Source organism: Rhipicephalus sanguineus, chromosome 9 (assembly GCF_013339695.2).
Source record: "Rhipicephalus sanguineus isolate Rsan-2018 chromosome 9, BIME_Rsan_1.4, whole genome shotgun sequence".
NCBI classification, from domain to species: domain Eukaryota; kingdom Metazoa; phylum Arthropoda; class Arachnida; order Ixodida; family Ixodidae; genus Rhipicephalus; species Rhipicephalus sanguineus.
In genome coordinates this window covers 7,695,320-7,715,768 of record NC_051184.2, presented here as the reverse complement: position 1 = coordinate 7,715,768, position 20,449 = coordinate 7,695,320, and the positions used below count along the sequence as shown (strand labels likewise).

At 46.3% G+C, this 20,449-nt stretch overlaps 1 protein-coding gene across 1 annotated transcript in view; it reads right to left on the bottom strand.

Moving 5' to 3' along the window:
- Positions 1 to 867: 867 nt before the first annotated feature.
- LOC119404325 (osmotic avoidance abnormal protein 3) overlaps positions 868 to 20,449 on the bottom strand; it is a 42,454-nt gene continuing 22,872 nt past the window's right edge. Inside the window, exons 3-17 of the mRNA XM_049419349.1 lie at positions 18,770 to 18,851; positions 17,426 to 17,581; positions 14,726 to 15,011; positions 13,453 to 13,680; positions 12,315 to 12,722; positions 11,209 to 11,252; positions 10,974 to 11,132; positions 9,937 to 10,058; positions 8,348 to 8,392; positions 7,343 to 7,458; positions 5,399 to 5,508; positions 4,949 to 5,213; positions 4,422 to 4,510; positions 3,432 to 3,501; positions 868 to 1,501 (exon numbers count right to left, since the gene is read on the bottom strand). Coding sequence (XP_049275306.1) covers positions 1,197 to 1,501; positions 3,432 to 3,501; positions 4,422 to 4,510; positions 4,949 to 5,213; positions 5,399 to 5,508; positions 7,343 to 7,458; positions 8,348 to 8,392; positions 9,937 to 10,058; positions 10,974 to 11,132; positions 11,209 to 11,252; positions 12,315 to 12,722; positions 13,453 to 13,680; positions 14,726 to 15,011; positions 17,426 to 17,581; positions 18,770 to 18,851 — 2,485 coding nt within the window. The 3' untranslated portion in view covers positions 868 to 1,196. The remainder of the gene's footprint in view (positions 1,502 to 3,431; positions 3,502 to 4,421; positions 4,511 to 4,948; positions 5,214 to 5,398; positions 5,509 to 7,342; positions 7,459 to 8,347; positions 8,393 to 9,936; positions 10,059 to 10,973; positions 11,133 to 11,208; positions 11,253 to 12,314; positions 12,723 to 13,452; positions 13,681 to 14,725; positions 15,012 to 17,425; positions 17,582 to 18,769; positions 18,852 to 20,449) is intronic.

Here is a 20,449-nt window from a genome sequence, read left to right as displayed (position 1 = left end):
CCTGATTGTTCTAATTAGGTCGAAAACTTTCGGGTCGCGCCCACTTTGCCGAGTCAATCAAGCGGCGACCGGAAACCGCGAGAACCCGTGATGTTAAAATGACGAGCACGCGAAAATTAAGCTCACTTATGCCGAACAAACTTGGAAATGTGCGGGATAGACGGCGAGCTCCCGTGTTACCAAAAGGAATAAAAACATGGCGGTGAATTCCACTCAGAAAGAAAACAGATGGGCGGATCGACAGCTCATTATTCGACTGTGCGAAATCTAATTATGCGCGAATAAATTCACCCTTGCCACGAGTAACAAGTGACAGAAAAAAATCGACGGGTAGCCATCTTCTATTTCATGTGAAACGGGGAAGCCTCCAGTTATTCAGATCAAGTTTGTTTTGTTCGGCATATTAATGCGATGCATTTGCGGCTTTCGTTGCATGCCACAATAAGCAAACAAGCGCAACTGTAGGCGGGCCTGTTGGTATACGTATCTCTGAACGTGAAAACAGTGCGCAAAGACGGGGCAACGAAATGAAGCACACAGAGACGGCGTTGACTGAAAATTGAATTTATTATCGCCTGACAAGCGATAAATGGGAATAGACGTGCGACGCCATCTGACGTCACGTGTTTGTGTGCTTCCTTTCGGTTGTCCCGTCTTTGCACGCTGTTTTCACGCTCAAGTAAGTGCAGTGGGCATGGCCCGGAAGGTTTCGACCAATCCCGGAGCTTTATTGGCTGACACGGAATATAAGAAAAAAAAAAAACTACCCCAGTTACACCTAGTGTGGAATCTGGAGAAGCAGCGGATCTGCGGTTGTTTCCCTTGTGATTTTCTGTGATTTTCTATTATGTTTTCTGGTTTGTGTCTCGCGCATCCCAGTTTCACTGTACGGCTACAGCTTCGTCCGCGACCGAGGAAGTTACGCCATCTATGTGTGTATCTCGGAACCGGAGCGTCACAAGCGCGGACACTCATCTGTCGTCAGGCCCAGCCCTAGAACAGTTCCGCTGCTAAAAGAACGGAAGTCGCAAGTTCACGGAAGTCGTACGGTAAAATTATTCCGTTATGCTATTACGTAAAGCCATTCCTTCTATCGTGACCCCCTATTCGGCGCTGACTTCGTCGGTCGCTCCAATAGGTGGTAGCCGCGCCAGCGGTCGCTCCCGCGGTGGTGGCGGCGGCGGAATGCGCCACTGTCATGAGGGCCATTCGAGCAGCTCGGCGGCCTCCATTCTGCTCGTAGTGCGCGGCTGCCGGCGCAGGTTGTCCAGGTCGAGTGACTCCAGCTGCAGAGGCCGACGAGGAAGGAGAGTCTCCTCTCCCTCGTCGCTGCCCAGCGTGCCCCAGGCGTACTGCTTGCCCACGCCCGTCGTGGGCAGCGAGCGAGTGGCGCGGATCTCGGCGGCCGCACCTCGGTGCAGCCTCGCTGCCAGCTGACCGGCTCGAACCAGGCCGCCGAACGCCGCTCGCACGCCGTTGCTCGGTGCCTCTGGCATGCCACCTGTTGGGAACCAGAGGCGCCAGAGGGTATTACGCGTCAGCACAGGGGCAGTCGGAGATGGGAAGCATGCACAACATGGAAGCACACTCTAAGGAATAAAATAGTATATGTTACTCTTTTCGCTGAGTCCTAATAATAAAAAGAAAAGAAGACTCGAAGGTGAAAGCCATCTTCTTCTGCCTTTTCTTCTCAGTCAATGTATTGAACTTTCCTCCGTCCCCCTCCGAAAGCTTTGTGCACCTAACGTGGTTTTGCACTGCCTCCATGATCGGCCCACCATTGACCAAGCGACGATGTCGTGTGACGCCGTCATCGTGTGACGTCACATTATGTGACGTTATAGCGACTTCGGGATGGCGTCATGGTGACGTCACAAATTTTGGCGATCCGTGACGCCATGATGACGTCACATGGTGACGTCATCACGTGATGATTCTTTGCATCACTCGTGTGGACGCAGACGGTCAATTTTCGCGTATGATGAGTCCTTTCGCCTTAATAGTAATAATTATAGGTGTTTTATGCCCAAAAGCCATGATATGATTATAAGGGATGCCGTAGTGGAGGCATCCCGAAATTTCGACCCTCCGAGGATGTTTAACGTGCGCCTAAATATAAGCGCACGGACCTCTAGCATTTTGCCGCCATCGAAATGCGGCGGCCGCGGCCGGGACTCGATCCCGCGACCATAGGGTCAGCAGTCGAGCACCATAACCACCGGAACACCGCGGCGGGTGTGGTGAGTCCTGACTTCCCTCATATATGACTGTTTTGAGTACCCCGACGACAGCGTAATGATCTCCAGAGAGAGTCTCTTTAAAGAGAGTCATATACGTGGCAAGTCACGACTCACAAAAAAGAAGAGTGATACTTCGAAGCAAGGGTCACCACTCAACAAGGTATGGCTTTTTATACTTTCCCCTTGCACAGTGCATGCACTGAGAGGAACACTTAAGAGAGAAAGACTTTTTTTCTCGAGTAAGTGAATTACCCTTTCACGACACCAAAAGCACAACTCTAACCACGACAGCAAGTTTGATAAGCAGGGAAAATGTGAAAAAAGACAGGTGGCGACGGAGACTTGAGGTTACCGCGCCAACGATGGCACAGGTGGAAAAGGCTTGACTATCAACTGCGTTCTTTATCCGAAAATAGCAACAGTACGTAAACCAGGGAACAACAACAGGGTTAACATGCGTCAGGCGGTGTTTTTGAGGCTAAATTTAGCGCTGTTTCAAGATTTACACCTATTACATTATGTTTAGCATCGGATATGACGTGTTCACTTATAATTTAAAGGTATCCGTGCTGGCCGGCCGAGTCACCCAGATAGCGCTACGACTTCCTTTGTTCCTCTACTATTGTATTATTATATACTACTGCAAGCGCGCAGCCAGAAATTTTTTTAAGGAAAGGAGGGGGGGGGGGTGTTCTACCACCCTCCATATATGTTCGTGCGTGTGCTTGCATGTGTGCGTGTACACGCAAAATTGAAAAATTTAGGGGGTGTTTAACACCCCCCCCCCCCTTTCCTTTCTCGGCAACGCCAGCGTACCACTGCTTTCTTAACAAAAAAGCGAAAACGTTTATGACGTTTCGGCTTCCAGCACGGAAGCCTTGGTCACAATGAACACATCACCAGAAGTTGAGAACTTATTGGAAATAGCAGCGCTACTGCTATTTCCAATAAAGAATCACTTGAAAGTCAGAGCCTTGTTTTGTCCGTTCTATTGCGCCTTAGTCATGGTCAGAATCTGGCCCGTACGCTCATACGTGCATCGTGGCGCTGTCACGCCATATATCAAAAGCTCTTGCAAATATTTTTTTTTCACGCGTTGTGTATCTTGGCGGTAACAAGATAATTTCATTTACTGTGAGAACTGTTCATATCCTGGGCGGTCAGGCCGCACGACGCAAGAGTAATACGTACTGAGCAATTCCTCCTGTCGATTAGGCTTCTTCAAGATGCTGTTCACAAAATCACTCCCAAAATTAGGTCTCTGAAAAAAAATAAGTGAAACACAGATTCAGTGCTGTCGGTAGCTCTATAGCAGTGGACAGAAAGCTTACGTAAGCCGAAAACGTCTTTTGAGATTATTAGAATACTAGAGTATTCTGTGTAGGTTGACACGAGCCAACAATACATAGAGCAAGCTTCCCACACAAAACCAGGCGTATCCTTCGTAATACAATTGCGTGCAGAAGTAAAAGCACGAAATGTAGAAAAATATTAAGACCAAGAAAATGATACTAAAACGCGAGATTTGCTTCTTCGTGATTGATATAAACTTATGTGAAATTCAGCACGCAATTGTCGCAATGGCGGTTAATTTCCACTTAACGCTATATACTGTCCACTAGCATGCCGAAACTTAAACAGTTTTTCAATGGCTACGTCTACGTAATTTTACTGTATAAACGTCCTTTTTGTATACTACATTGATATTATTCACAATGATTAAAGGCACATCTGTTAAGTCGGGTTGATTATTATTCTTCTTACTTTTTTTGGCATTCTGCTTGTTCACATGCCTTTCATTATTACGTGAACATGTTTTTCGATAAGTTAGTATTACCATAAACGAACGTATCCATTTTCTTGTTCCACATAATCAGGTTAACTAATCAGTATTCTTATTGTTGACATGTCCATACTTTTTCTGTCTTTGCATAATTATCTTCTTTATGTAATCATACGAGGTCCCCCTGGCATTTTCCTTGTCTTCAAAACTCTCAGACGTCCTCCTTCCGTAATATTCTTATACCGTGCACCTTCATGATCACTTTTGAAACTTTCAAAAGTGATCGAGTCAAATCGAGTCAAGTATAGTATACTTGACTCGATTTGACTTGACATGTTCTACAACTTTTTGCCTTGTTACCTGATGCATGAAAGATGCATGCTTTGCAGGCCACTCACATTCTTTTGTGTGCTGGTTTCAAACGTGCTGACTGAAAGGCTCGGCGCGTCACCGACATTCTGCGTCAGCCTGCCTCCTGGCTGGATTCCTGCAATGAAAGAAAAAAAAAGTCGCACGGTCCCTTATGCATTCGCTTAGGATGACTCGAAGGCGAAAGCCATCTTCTTTTCAGTCGAATTCATTGATCCACAGCCCCCCAGAAAACTTTCTTCACCTAACAGGGTTTTGCAGAACTGCCTCCGAGGTATACAAACGTTTGACCAGCGACTATGTCGTGTGATTATCACCTGTGTGACGTCATGTTATGCGACGTCATAATGGCGCCGCAAATTTTGGCGACCTGTGACGTCACGATGACTTCATCACATGATTATTATTTTTTGTGCATCAATTGGTGTTCACGCCGATGCCGCCGCCACTGACGACGGTGAGTTTTCGTGTTTGACGATGCGCCTTAATAAAGGGCGACCGCAAGGATGAGCGTTAAGATGATGCGAGCCTAGTCTGGCACGATGGGGTCACGTACCGGCCGCGGGTGGTAACTTCGTCTGCTGCACGGTGAACTCGGGCAGCCTCCATCGCTGTGCGTCCTGGTCCCACACGCTCTGTGCCTTGACAACCTCCAGGTCGGCGTAGTTGGAGTCTCGTCGGATGCACGGCTGCACCTTCTCCAGGATCTGCGAAAGGAGCCGTATCTGCTGGTCCTGTCGCCGGATGGTCTCCAGGTAGTCGGTGCGCTCGGCCTCAAATTCCCGCTGAAGGTCGCGCACCTCCTGCTCTAGCGTCTGGATCTGCGAGATGACAGCAAGAACCAAACTTACCGCTGGTGTTTGATTGATTGATTGATTGATTGATTGATTGATTGATTGATTGATTGATTGATTGATTGATTGATTGATTGATTGATTGATTGATTGATTGATTGATTGGTTGGTTGATTGATTGATTGATTGATTGATTGTAGAGCCGCACTTACCTTTCGCTTCGCCTTTCGTATCAATGAGGATTTGACCTTGAGCTCCTCGTTGATGTCGTCGTAATCTGGCAGCAAGGTGCGCTCTTCGTCGTCAACCTTGGCCAAGGCCTCTGCCACAAAAGCACGACAATGCAGACAAGCTCATCCCCACAATACTCTCCGCCACACTGCGCTTTTTGCGAAATACATAGCTTAACACTTGAGGTTCAAACTGCTGACCCGAAGACCGCATTTCGATGGAGGCAAAGTGCTAGAGGCCTGTGTGCTTAGATTTACGTGCACGTTAAAGAACACCTGGTGGTCGAAATGTCCGGAGCCCTTCACTGTACGGCGTCTCTCATGATCATATCTTGGTTTTGGGACATAAAACCCCAACTATTATTGTTATTATTACTTGTGGTTCAAAAGTATCAGAAACACCACCTTGCGAACTGTTCACCACAGCCACAGCAGCCTCTTCTCTGTCCCTTCTCCCAATCCTCAACCACCTTGCATTACCCGGGAGAGTCTATTCGCACCTCAGCGGGTCGGTCCATTTCCTCTTTTTCTCTCTCTTGATTTTTCTCCTTTATCCTTTCTGTTATTCCCCCTTTCCCCTACCGCACGTGTTAGGTAGCAAACCGAGCCAAAGCTTGGTTAACCTCCCTGCGTTTCCCATTCGTTTCTCCCTCTCTCTATCTCTCAGCAGTTCAGGGTCACGCGACCTGTCACGTGACCCCAAGCTGCTGAGAGAGAGAGAGAAATGTCCCGTATTTTGTCACACCACAATCGTACGATATGAGTGAAAGGCAAGGTTCTGCCTGTCGTTGCATAAGTATCGCTAATTTGCCAGTGTCAATGTCTGACCCGTGTCAGTGGGAGGCCAGTAACCTATGCCTTGCCGCTTTGCGGTTCTCACTACTCTGTCAGCATCACTATACTGCCAGAAACAGTGTCCACAGTGACGTGCCGCTCTAACAATTACGTCATACTTGACGTTCCTGCTCAGGTCACGTGACCCCGAGCTGTTGAGGTGCAGACTCTTCCGTATCATTCCTATCGCATTCACGCTGCTAGCGGCCATTCAGCTGCCAGCATTAGCAGCTTATAAAGCCTTGAAGTTACATTTGATTGAGCAAATTTACAAGAATAATATTCCCGCACAAAAATATTGTTACCATCGGTTCCGGAAAAAAAAAAGGTCACTAAATAGCGTATTTACACGATTGTAGATTACACGATCCGGAGTTGGGGGGTCGACTTACAAGCGAAACCGAAACAAACGAGAAATCAGGGGCACGCTGTGGCATGCTAAGGCATAATGTTTATGGTCCAGATCTACCTGCAACGCATACCATATTTTCTCGTGTACAACCCGCACCCTCTGCAACGATTCACGGAAAACTTTCTAAAAATGATCCCCGCCTATTGCTGCAAAGCTAGCTTTTCTACACAGCTTTGAAGAATTGCCGTGAAGCCTCCTTTGCACACCGGACTTCGAGTTTCTCTTCAGCGACATCGCAGATAAATTTCCTTTATAAAATGCGCTCGCGCTTCTCTATATTTCCTTTTGTCGTGCAATTTTAGGGAGGGGGGTGTCGACCTAAATTCGAATCGACTTACAATTTATAATTGTGTAAATACAGTAATTAGAAAAACTTATTAAGCAATAATATAAACAAGCTAGCATACAAAACTGAACAGTACGTAATTTAAACAACAGTAAAAAAGAGCTTGAACATAAAAATTTCAATCGTACACTCAAATGCAGTGCATGCACAAATGCATATAGGTATACATACACAAAACATTTATGGTACATTCATATTTATTTTAATAACTCTCCTAAAAGTGTGTTAGTAACAACTGCCTAACAAGTCCCCCCCCCCCTAATTTGGTTCTTAAGTTCTCAATTTCCGTGCATTAGTTCTCCCCAAGTTTAAAATAGGCTGCCATACTGCGCACCTGCCAAAGCACGGATCCTCTTCTCGGCCATGCTTTTCCTCTTGGCGCGTCTCGCCTTCAGCTCGGCGTCGTGTTTCTTCTCACCGCCCAGCATCCTCCCTTGCAACTCGCGCAACCTGCGCGCGAAAATCGCAATGCGGCGGTATCAACTTGCAGTCGCAGGACAGTTGACTAAATGTCCACTACCCTGCAACTGCAACTCAGGGTGGCACCACGCGGGAAGTGATTCTTTCGGCCCACGAAACGACGGCCAACTGTTTCTCCCATTCGGAGGTTCTGGTGAGTTCACCGCACGTCAGTTTTGAGGAAGCTGACAGGGAGCGATTTGGAAGGGGGACAACTCCTAGATACCCACAAGATGCGATCTTGGATAGCTAGTTCATTTAGAATACAATTTCGACAGTTTGGATTGAGTTCTTCGTTCGTGATAGTCGCCACTCTATGAGGACTGGTGAAAGAGTGCGTTTGTATGCGGCGAAGGATTGTGATTGTGAGAGAACAACTTGTGGAAGGATTGACAAGTTCATATTCATATTCGTGGGCAGTCAATTCATATTCGTGCAGCGAACTGGGAGCGCGTGTTGTGTGGTTCCTCCTCGTCCGTTGTCTATTCCCGTGCTCCCAGTTCACTGAACGAATATTAGAACAACTTGATTCGCATCACGGAGACGCACACTTCATCAATCAGGTTGTCGGTGCTGCTGCGATCGTGCGTTTCTTCATTTGCCTCAACACGCCCGAAAAACTTCGGAAACGTGGCAAATGAAAACGGGACAGGTTGTGTCCAGATAGGCGTAATAGTGTGAGTCGAGGATACAGAAACATAAAATGAGTTAGCGGAAAAAGACGAAACATGATAAACTCTTCACTACGAAACACGGTTTAATGCGGTAGCGTGTTGTATGCAGCGACGGTGCATGAATGTGATCCGCATTAAGTGAGCAGCGGAAGTGTAGCTTGTGCTTTAGCAAACAATGGAAAGTTTCAGAAACGCTTAGTACGCACCTTTCTAGAGCCCTTGCTTGCATCTGGACCAGGCTCGCTGGATCCCTGCATTTGGGTAAAATGAACAATCAGTGACTGGTACGGAACATACAGGAAACTAAACCGTTGCAGTGCATTCGTTAATTACGCACATGCGCCATACGAATTGCAATTGTCAGAGAAAAGATATCATCACGTGCTGTTACAACAAAGTGAGTTTCATGACGATAAAAATCGAATAAAACAAAATCTGCCAGTTCCACGCCGTGAAAACCGTCGGAGAGCGAAGCTGTAAGCGCGCCGGTGCATGTGATACGCTAGCGAGATCACATGCATCTTCATCATCATCATAATGATCATCATTTCTCTTATTTAGCACTTTATTCACTCCCCTTCTGATCACATGACCTGCGTGATTACTGCTGCTACTACTACTACTACTACCCTTGCTACTACTACTACTACCACCACCACCACCCATTACTACTACTGCTACTACTACTACTACTACTACTACTACTACTACTACTACTACTACTACTACTACTACTACTACTACCACCCTTGCTACTACTACTACTACTACCACACTACCACCATTACTACTACTACTACTACTGCCACCACCACCACCATTACTACTACTACTACTACTACTACTGCTACTACTACTACCACCACCACCATTACTGCTACTACTACCATTACTACTACTACTACTACTACTACCACCATTACTATTACTACTACTACTACTACCATTACTATTACTACTACTACTACTACTACTACCACCATTACTGCTACTACTACCATTACTACTACTACTACTACTAGTACTACTACTACCATTACTGCTACTACTATTACTACTACTACTACTGCCACCACCACCACCATTACTACTACTACTACTACTACTACTACTACTACTACTACTGCTGCTGCTGCTGCTACTACTAATGCCACCACCACCACCACCATTAATACTACTACTACTATTACTACTACTACTATTACTACTACTACTACTACTACTACTGCTACTACTACTACTACTACTACTACTACTACTACTACTACCACCACCACCACCACCACCATTACTGCTACTACTACCATTACTACTACTACTAACTTGAAAAATGGGTACCAGCGAAAACACTGAAAACACGTACACAAGAAGAAGGCGTTACACACGGACGAACGCTTCGTCCGTGTGTAACGCCTTCTTCTTGTGTACGTGTTTTCAGTGTTTTCGCTGGTACCCATTTTTCAAGTTCATAATGCACCAACTGGCCCAACAGCTAGCGCTAATGTACTACTACTACTACTACTACTACTACTACTACTACTACTACTACTACTACTACTACTACTACTACTACTACTACTACTACTACTATGAGGACGACGACGACTGAAACAGCTTCGCCTTAAAAGCTGCTTGATATTAGCAACAGCTGTCAGAACGCCCCGCTCTGGAGACCATTTACGAACAAAACCGAACGAACAAGCTTCTTTCGGCGGCATGATTTCACCGGGCCGACCCCAGGTCACGAGTCTAGCCACCTAAGCTACCATTCTCGAAAATGAGGCGTCGTTCTCACTCTTGGTTTCCGAAGCAGGGCGATGCATTGGGGGCGCGAATCTCGGGGTTCTCGGGAGTTCCGACTGGCTCGGCCCAGCGCCCCGTCTCCGGCTCGTCAACCTTCAGATGGTTATTGTTCACCTGCGAACCAGAAAAGAAATGTTTTATCTATCACTGCAAAGCACTGAGCAAACAGCAAGGCGAGGTAGGACCTCTCAGAATACCGCTTGCTGGCTGTCTATGCAAACATTACAGCATTGTAATCTAGGACTATGGTTATCGCCTTCAACGCACACGGCCTTGTCGATGATGAAATGTTTCTTAACGTACTTATCCGTGCCCACATTCGATTGAAGGGCGACTCAACGACACTCAATTATCCTTATGAAAGTGCACAGAGCTTCTCAATGCGCTCGCTTGCACGAAGGAAATTCTTAAAACCATCAGCGTTGTGGAAAACGCTCCAAGTGCCTGAGCGCGCTTGCTTGCTCACAGGGCGTTCTTAAAGGTTATGTGCAGAAAATCACGCTAGGTGCAGAAAGCTTTAGGAGGAAGGAGGACCAATACAGTTACTGAGAAGGAAGAAAATTAAGCTGCAGCTTCGCACAAGTGGTTCCAAGCCTCAAGGAAGAGCGGGGCTGGGCGACCTTCCTCGTTTCTCATGCATTTTGAGCTAAAGGGTGAGCTCAACCAAGCATTTTGTATAATTTATTGGTTATTGATTGATTACCGATTAGCTGTGATTGGCCATCTATTGACTATCATATGGTATTCATTGCTAGACTAAGCTTAACTAGTCTCAATCATGTTCAACTAAAATGAGCCAGGCTTAACTAATCTTGGCTATCTATGCTATGCAAAGCCAAGCCGAGTTTTTGCGAACGCCGCACGGACCAACGGCGAACTTAAATAGCTCTGCTGTTAAAAGAATAAGATGGCTTTCGCCTTGGACTCGTCTTAGCACAAGGGGCCCTGCGAGTTTTTCGCTATATGACAACAATGCTTTCAGACTCATTTCGAGTTTGTGCACCGATTAATTACGACATTGCCACTCGCCTCTTGCGACGCCTCCTCCTCCCTGTGTTTCTGCTCGACCTTCTGCATCTGCATCTGGAACTGACTGCGCATCTTCTCCACGTCCATCATCAGCTTGGCACGGCTCTCCTGTTCCTCGCGGTACTTGTTGCGCAGCTCGGTCATCTGGGCCTCGTAGTCCTGCGTCGCCGTCGAAAAAAAGGACACCCATTTCGCACCTGTGTTCGCACAAGACTCCACTTTTGAGGCAACTCACGTTCTTAATCTGGTTCACGACTTCGCTGTTGCTGTCCGGCCGTTCTGAAAAGGGTGTAAAAAGAGAATGCTGGAATGTGAAGCACTTTGGAAAGCAAGGTTATCGCGTCTAATGTCTGTAATATACACGCTTGAGCCAGGAGGTACCGGCTTGTGGAAAAAGCACATGTCGACTGAAAAGACCTCCACGGCAGCGGACAGGTTAGTGAACTGATTTGAGCTGTTTTGTCTAAATATTGATCTCCAGCATGAACATCGACAGATATATGCATATAAACATGACAGCTCAAAATCTGACGTCACAGAGGCAATGGAGCAGTGTGAAAACAATTATTCTGTAATGACAAAAAGTCGACCTTACGATTAGGGGGGGGGGGAGCGCCCCCCTAATCCCCTAAAAGGGGGCGCAAAGTCAATCCCAGACTTTTACTAAGTCGGACCTCTCCCGTCATTGATTTAAGAGAAAGGTTATGGCCACGCAAGTTTTTGACGATAATGGCGACCGAAGGACCCTGATGTCGCATTCCAAGAACTGTTTACTTCTCATCCTTGCTCCCGGAAAGCCAGGGACTAAAGGCAGGCCATTGTGAGAAACATGTCATCGCTTCACTTTAATAAAAAGAGAACATTAAAAATATTGAGGCATCTAGGCGCTAGTGGTGCGAATACTGAGGAAACAGCGGAGCTAGTGGCTTTCACCTCCTCTTTCCATCCTCCTCACCCTCACTTCTCTTTCCCACCCCCTTGCTATGCTATACTCTACTCTACTATACTATACTATACTATACTATACTATACTATACTATACTATACTATACTATACTATACATGGCTATGCTATGCTTCCCCACTCATTTCCATCCTCCTCCCCCTCACATCCCTCTTCTTCATCCTCACTTCTGTTTCCCACCAATTGCTATACTGTACTATACATGACTATGCTATGCGCTTCCACTTCGCTTTGCACAGCTGCGCCGAGTTGTGAGCGGTTGCCGGCCACGGCTGGAACTCAAGCTTAAACAGCCCCGCCATTAATAAAGTTATCTCTCTTTTGGTGAATGTTCGTTTTATTTCACAAGTCTCGTAGCGCGCGCCCAAGGGCCTCACCTTCGGGCGTCGCTGACGACGCGGCCGGCGTGGCGTCGGCCGGAGTAGCCATGAACGATCCTCCGGAGAGCAGTTGCTTGAGCCGCTCCAGCTCCTGGCGGTACTCGCGCAGAAGCGCGTCCTTGGGGTCCTCGTTGACGCACGGCCGGTTCTGGATGTTCTTGGCGCGGCTGGCGTATCGCAGCGTGCTCAGCGCCTCGTCGTAGTTGACGTCGGCCGGCGAGATGCAGGCCAGCATGAGGGTGCGCGTGTTGCCGCCCAGAGAGTCTTGCAGCAGACGCGTCAGCTTGGAGTCCCGATACGGGATGTGCTTGCTGCGGCCGTCTACCAGCGCCGAAATGACGTTGCCCAGCGCCGACAGTGACAAGTTGATCTTGGTCGCCTCGCGTAGGCGCTCGCCGCTGGCACCTGCGTGGTCGTAAGGTTCGTTTATGGTTTCGGTGGAATGGCGACTACTGCATCGGCGAACCTTCAGTATCTTTGTACACGTCAGGATATGTCTTGTTCGATCATATCTTTCCAAACTGAATAACCATTATCTCTTTCTCTTGCTTTTTTTTTTTCGCTGTTGCTACGGTTCCGCGCATGTCACATATGCCATGTGGACTATATTCGCCGAGATGTAAATACTAATAAATCAGTTGGTAGTGGCGCTCGTCTTTCTGTCTTACTTTCGTGGTGTCTAACACTGCGCGTTTCCTTTCAAGATGCTTCATCAACTAGCCCCTCGAGAAGTACTCGAGAAGTACTCCTTTGAAGTAGGGTTCAAGAGAGAGAAAAAAAAAGCTCACACGTTTCTAGCCCGAACCTATCACGGAAATCTGTACTGATTTCACAGAAACAAAGCCTCCTAGTTGCGAAAAATTAATACTCGTTCGGGCTGAATTCACATAATCACACGAAAAGAACAGAAAAGAGCAGACAAACCCAATATGAACAGAAGAGAAAAACAGGGGAATCGATGCTCCGCAGTTCGTACACCTTTCACTTGGGGCGGAACTGGCTTTGATTTTTTTTTCTTCGCTTGTAACCGAGTATAGAATCACCTCTATATCCGAACCAAAACAACGATGCGTCCGCGGCATCCGCGAACGCCGTCACAGCCGAGATGTTTTCCACGGCGTAATGGCGCGCTCACCTGTCTTCGCCTGTCGCTCGCTGCCGGCCAGGTCGACGAGATTGAGCTTGCCCGTGCGTATGTTGTTGCGGGCGTTCAGTTCCATCTGTTCCAGGTGAATGGTGAAAATGGAGTGGCTCCGCGACGAGTCGGCGTTCATTAGCGTCGCCCCGACCGAGCGGTTGCGCCAGCCGCGCTCCATCACCGACTCGCACGACGCCACGTCGTGCACCGGCACCAGAGACAGGCCTGCGACGCACGTGTTTTTTGAAAGGTGAAAACTTCAGCGCCAACCAGGACGGGCCACAAAGAAGAGATGAGATTAGCACTGTAGATGTAGATGTAGATGTAGATGTAGATCCTGTACTGCTGGCTCACACCCACTCAGGGGGATTGGCCAAGAATCGGGTAGCTTAGAATAGATATTTGAAAACTAGAAATGAGAATGATTTCTGGCTAACAACTGCTTTATCCTTCTTCCGACAACGGATATAAATGCCAGAACCCCATAACCGTGCATGCGCACGCGTAACAAGACCACATATTGCATATGTAATATTAGAGATAATTAACGAAGATTCGCAAGCATGAATTCATATTCAGATGGGTACAAAGTTATTATTATTATTATTATTATTATTATTATTATTATATTATTATTATTATTATTATTATTATTATTATTATTATTATTATTATTATTATTATTATTATTATTATTATTATTATTATTATCCGATGAAGGAAATGAGCAAAGAAGGAATCTATTCGTTTTAAACAAAACTACGCCCAGTATAAAGTTCTGGATGAAGACTGGCACACAGCGGGTACATATGAGCCGCACGTTCAGACAACAACACGGTCATGGGCGAATTAAATGTGGACGCTAAATACCCTACAGCAGTGCATCAGGCAGTTATTATGGAGAAAGTGACCTGTTCATTTATGTTCCACCCTCGACGACAACCATTTGTGCAAGTTCCACACCGAACCGTGGATTGCTTGGGAAGAAGCTGTTTCGGATGTTCTGCCTAATGTTGACCACAAGCAACAAATCTATCACTGGAAAACTTCCCGCTATTCATACTGTTTTCTTTTCATTGAATATCCCTACTAACGACATATTTCACACATATAGACGAAACAATTTAAATATTTCCTTAAGGTACGAGCGCATGACAATCGGACGTCACGATCGAAGAGCTTACCGGACATACATATGTAATACGTAGCTCTTGGTATGTGACTTGGTTCTTGACTTTCGTTCAGTCGCAGTACTTAAGATCGTGCTTACCGGGCACGTAGACGCCTTTTTCCGGATGTTCCTTGAGGTCGAGCTTCTTGCGCGTGTCCTCGGCCAGCAGGTCTCGCACGTCCTCGTTGTAGATCTCGAGGTACGACGCGTGCACCAGGTATTTGGACGAGTCGGCCGCCGCGATGGCCTCGAACACGTGCTCGAAGGAGCGCGGGATGATGCCCTTCTGCTGGGGCACCCGCGGCGTGCCTTGCATCGAGAATGACTTGCCGCAGCCCGTCTGGCCGTACGCGAACACGGTGCCGTTGTAGCCCTCGCTCACGCTCTGCATGCAATTAGTGAAAGGACCTCGAACTGTGTCTCTATCTAAGTTGCGCCCAATCAAAAAAAATATATATATATGTCCCGAAAACAGATGAGTAATACTGTGGCAGCCTATGGTCTTCATTGTGCTTTCTTATGCCTGCAACAGACGGAAATGTTACCGAACTAAGCCGAACGGTGCGTCATCATATGGAGCCACCTGTACTCTAAAAAAATTTTTTTTTTAACTCACAGGGTTCCTTAGGCACTCACCTAAGGCGACTCAAAGGCGAAAACCATCTTCTTTTTCTTCTCAGTCGATGTATTGATCCTGCCCCGTCACACTCCGGAATCTTTCGGCACCTAACGTGATGTTCCACTGCCTCCAGGGTCGGAGGTACCTCACCTGGTTTTGCATTGCCTCCGTGATCGGCAACCTACCTTTGACCAAACTACGATGTCATGTGATGACGTCATCATGTGACGTTACGTCATGTGACGTCACTAATGTTTGCCATCTGTGACGTCATTACGTGATGATGATATTTTGCATCACTCGGGTAGACCCCGACGGGAGACGCCGACGCGGGCGCCGCTGACTTTTCGCGTTCGATGAGGCATCTAAGGCTTTCGCCTGAATAAAATTATTTGAACCTTTTTTTGGCTTGCCACGTACATGACTCCCTTTTAAGAGAACTCTTTTTGGAGATCATTATAACCTCGTCGGAGAGTCGTGGAATCCAAAAGAGAGTCGTACACATGGCAACTCAGGACTAACCGCAAATATTAACGCATACTCTTTTTCTTTTTCTTAGAGTGTGCGTTTAAATTTGACTTACCCAGCCGTGACTAAATAGCAACGCGCTCAACTACGTTCGCGCCCATATTGAAGGAATAGCATTCAAAAGGGTGCCTTAACTAACACTCTAAAGTATTATAGACGCAACAGCCTACACTTAGTAACGTGAAGCTTTGGCCTAGTTGGTTTTGCATAACGAAATAGGAACAGAGCGATTTTTACACGGCTTCAACCCTTCGGACAGCCATGGTATCAGGATCTGCAAAATCCTAAGATCCGAAACAATGCTTGCCCGTGTCATTTTTTGGGAGCCTACACTGTTTGACCTCGCTGCCGATAAATGACAAAAGTTGGCTGCTCCGCATAATGTATGTTGTTGCAGAGAAGCCAACGCGTGGAGGACGTTTGAAACGTGTGCGGGCGCATTCAAAACTGCGTCAATTTTAGCAAGCACATGTTAAGGCTGTAAATTTAGAAGATAAGTGATGTCCATATGCACGTCATAAAATACCTATACTGTACTTTTTTTAGAAACGTTACAATACCTTGCCACAAAACAACCATGTCGTTATATCAACCTGTGTTAGATGCCTGTCCATGATGGAATCTTTACCCACCACATGCTTACACAACATTAAAGCTTGCCTGCTCTTGATTATACAAATGTTCAAGAAATTGGACAATACTCCTGACATCGCCGTCACAGCAATGCCGCACTGAAGAGAGCCATTGAATTATTACTGCACTGACCTGACAGTACCTGCCCATCATGTGAAGCCTGTCTATGAGGTCTTTAAAAAAATAGCAATATTTTTACTCTACGTCAACGTAACAAGCAGAAAAAACAGAAAAAGATATTTTTATTTTCAATCGATGTACGCGATGTCATTCCATCTTTGCATTGAAACTGATTCTGTAAAGTATACGTGATCACTTTCTCTGTGCATGTGCTCAACAGCTGCGAGTGGGCGTTGTAAACGAAGAGAGATAAAAGAAAGACTTAAACAACAAAAAGCAAAACGAATCGAACTTCTCTTACGAACATAGAAAGAAAAAGTAGTGTTCTATTGATGGATGGTCGACCTGCACACCAGATTTTCGTTTCACCTCTTTTTCGCAGCGTTTTGCAGTAGGCGTTTGTCATTCCACTGGCGCTTAACGCTTATTAAAGCGAAAGCCCTAGATGCATCGTCAAACACGAAAAGCGACCGTTGGCGTCAACATAAGCGATTGAAAAAAATCGTCATAATATGATGACGTCATCCTACGAAGTCATCGTGACGTGACATATCACCAAAATGTGTGATGTCATCGTGACATCATGGTTACTTTACTGTGCGGCCACGTAACGTGGCGTCACATCATGACGTCATCGCATTACATCGTCGCTTGGTCGTTATTGAGCCGATGCCGGAGGAACGTGAAGTGCAGAAAGCTTGCAATGCCTCCGATCCCGGAGGCAATCGAAAACCACGTTACGCGCAGAAAGCTTTAGAGGGTGGGGTGATCCATACAGTCGACTGAAAACAAAAAGAACAAGATGGCGTCCGCCTTCGAGTCATCTTAGGCGAATGCATAATGGACCCTGTGGGTTTTCGCATGCACGGGCAAGCGAGCGTGCAGTGCAGTCCACTTGCCTCGACGATGGGGTATACGATGTCGTCGTATATCTGCTCCGTGGTCGAGTTGGAGTCGTAGGCCCCATCGAAGCAGAAAGACTTGGCCGGGGCCGACCTGTCCGCAGGGTTTGTCAGCGTGCACTGGCCGGCCGCGCAGTCGATACGCACCACGTTCTGCATGACGTTGCACGTTATCTTCCTATGTGTCACGAATAAGCAGGCTAAAAAATGCTGGAATGAAGATTATGTCCCGAACGTGAAGCCAGACCTCCGCCATTTTACCATGGGCACGATGAAACGCTAGCTTACAGCGAAGAAAAAGCTGCGATTCCCTCAGATGCCCTATGAGTTTAAGTCGGCCAATTGTTCAACGTCTCTGCTCAAGTGTTTCTTTGTGTTACTGGTCTCCTTAGGAATCCTCAAAGTCTTGGCAAACTTTGTTAGAGATTACGTTACCAATACTCTTCCAGATGTATTACTTTCGTCGGGAACGGCGATCTCTTATGTTATAATTAACCTAGCACTTAGGTTAGCAGAACAAAACAGTTTATCTCTAATCGGGCGATACGGAAAGGCTATGCTTTTTTTAAGTAAGTATGGGCAAATTCTGGCTTCACATTTTCTGCTAAGAAGTTACGGGAGCTTCACTCCGGCATTTCTTTCAGACCTCCTTGATAACAAATAAGGTGGTTTAAAGTCACGAAGACACAGCACGTGCGACGCATTGCGCAACACTTTAAAATTCATGTGCAACAAGATCGTCTGGCGCTGTTCTGCAATGGAAATATGCGTGTAAAGAAACTCAAATTCTTGTTGCCCATGAATCGAGCGCACCAAGCTTTACGCACGAACTTAAAAATCTTACAATGCAAGAGAACACGCGAAATACGATGTAGAGTTTCTTGAAATATCTTCTTGCGCTGCATTTGTCGAGTATAATCCGCCGCAGTAAGTCAAACGCCTGTTTAATGTGAGCAAGAACTACCTGTGTGAAATGTAATGCGAACGTAAAACACAACAAAGAAGGACGAACGATCTACGATGCGACTACTTGCACAGGCTGTTTCAGAAAATGCGTAACAAGATTCGTTAAATACGGGAACGCTGCGTTAAGTAAACAATCTGCGTTTTCTCTTATTACAGCAGCATCAATTTCAGATCACCTAGAACGTAATAACCTGAAATATAATTATGAATTAAGCTTGGGGTAAATAAATTTTAACCGAGATAGTGAGACGATTGATCCTGATGAAATATTTGAAACAAAGCGTTAAGTTTCAGACATGGAGGAAAATTGACACGGCTGACTTCTGCAAGGTAATATAATTTAACTCGACATCAATCAAGGCTGCGAAAATTCACCTGACATTTCTGTTCCCGTTCCTTGGCATTCATCGGCCTGCACCGCACCACGACCTTCACGCTTTCTTGCGTCATGGCTTCCCTGAAAGCAAAAGGACGGATCAGAAGGTCACGTGCATGATGACGCTGTTCGTTTGCATGGAGAATTGGAAGCTCGACCCTGGACACATCTGTGCTTCGAGATACCTGACGGGACAACAAAGAGAAAAGCACACGCTAAAGTGGCACCTGGGAGGCCTGTCTTTAGGAAAAGCACATTTAGCGCGCGAGAAAGACACATCGTGAAAGGCAAGCGCTGATTCAAGCTTTATATTCTCACAGCAGGTCTACAGGAACAGTTAAACAAATATTAAGGCGAAAGCCTTAGATGCCTCATCAAACGCGAGAAGTGACCGTCGGCGTCGGCGGTGTCAACACATATGATACAAAAAATCATCATCGTGCCATAAAGTCACACTATGACGTCATCCCGTCATCGCGGGTCGCCAAAATTTGTGAAGAAATCATGACGTCACTATGACTTCGCATGACGTGATCGCACTAATGTGCGAACTAGCTAATAATAATAACTACTTGAGTTTGATGTGCCAAGACCACGATATTATGCTGAGGCACGCAGTTTCGACCAACCTGGGGTTCTTCAACATGCACCCAAATCTAAGCAAACGATAGTTCTTTGCATTTCGTCCTCATCGAAATGCATCAGCCGTGACCGGGAATGCCAACTATAGCTCACGGACACGCGGGATCGCATTGAACAAATATGCTCCACTATATTCAATATTAGAAAAAAAAAGCATGCATGCCAGATATAATCCTGGATAAATTCGCATGGCGAGTTTTCGTATGGAAAGTAGACACGAGAACCTTATACTAGTAGATGTCACGAAAGACTAGCGTTACGTGAATCTCATCTATGCAGGCCACTGCTCGAACAAAGGAGAGTCCGGAAAAAAAAATACCGTCTTCAGCTGCAATTTTTTCACTAAAAGTCGCCTTTTCTGTTCCGCCAAACAATCGCTGAGAGAGAAATCGAAAACTGTAATCTACGGGTGAATTCCATCGGTCGATCTACAACGATCCTTTTCCTTTTTTTGTTTTTTTCTAGCGCTTCGTAACAGAGACATTGCCGCCGATCGATCTGAATCGGGCTGGTGTTTTCCACGGGTCGTGGCTCAATCAACCGGCGACTCATTTCTCCCTTGTCCCGCCATCGAAACACATATTCGGTTGAGACTTCAAGGTTGCATCGCACCACATCCACTCGCTGAGTAGCAGTCTTCCAGCAAGCTTCCGGCACAAACACGCTGTAGTAATTCGTATTTCATTAACTGGTACAACCAAGTTCAACATGACGTCACATGAGCGCCTCGGCACAGTTTAGCTGCAGTTGGTTGACATACGTGTGAAAGATTCACAGCAAGGTACGATGCCGAACTAATGACTGAACCTAATCAGTCATGTGCTGCCTTAAAACGTTGCAAACACCAACTACAATCCTCAACCAAATCTAGAACACAAGTTCCTGAGGCTTCCATCGCGTAACAAACTTGATCATTCTCATCATAATCAATTCTCAGCCTATTTAGGTCCACCGCAGGACGAAGGCTTCTCCCAACGACTTCCAGTTTACTGTATCCTATGCCAGCATATATACGCTTATAGTCAACATATTCAACT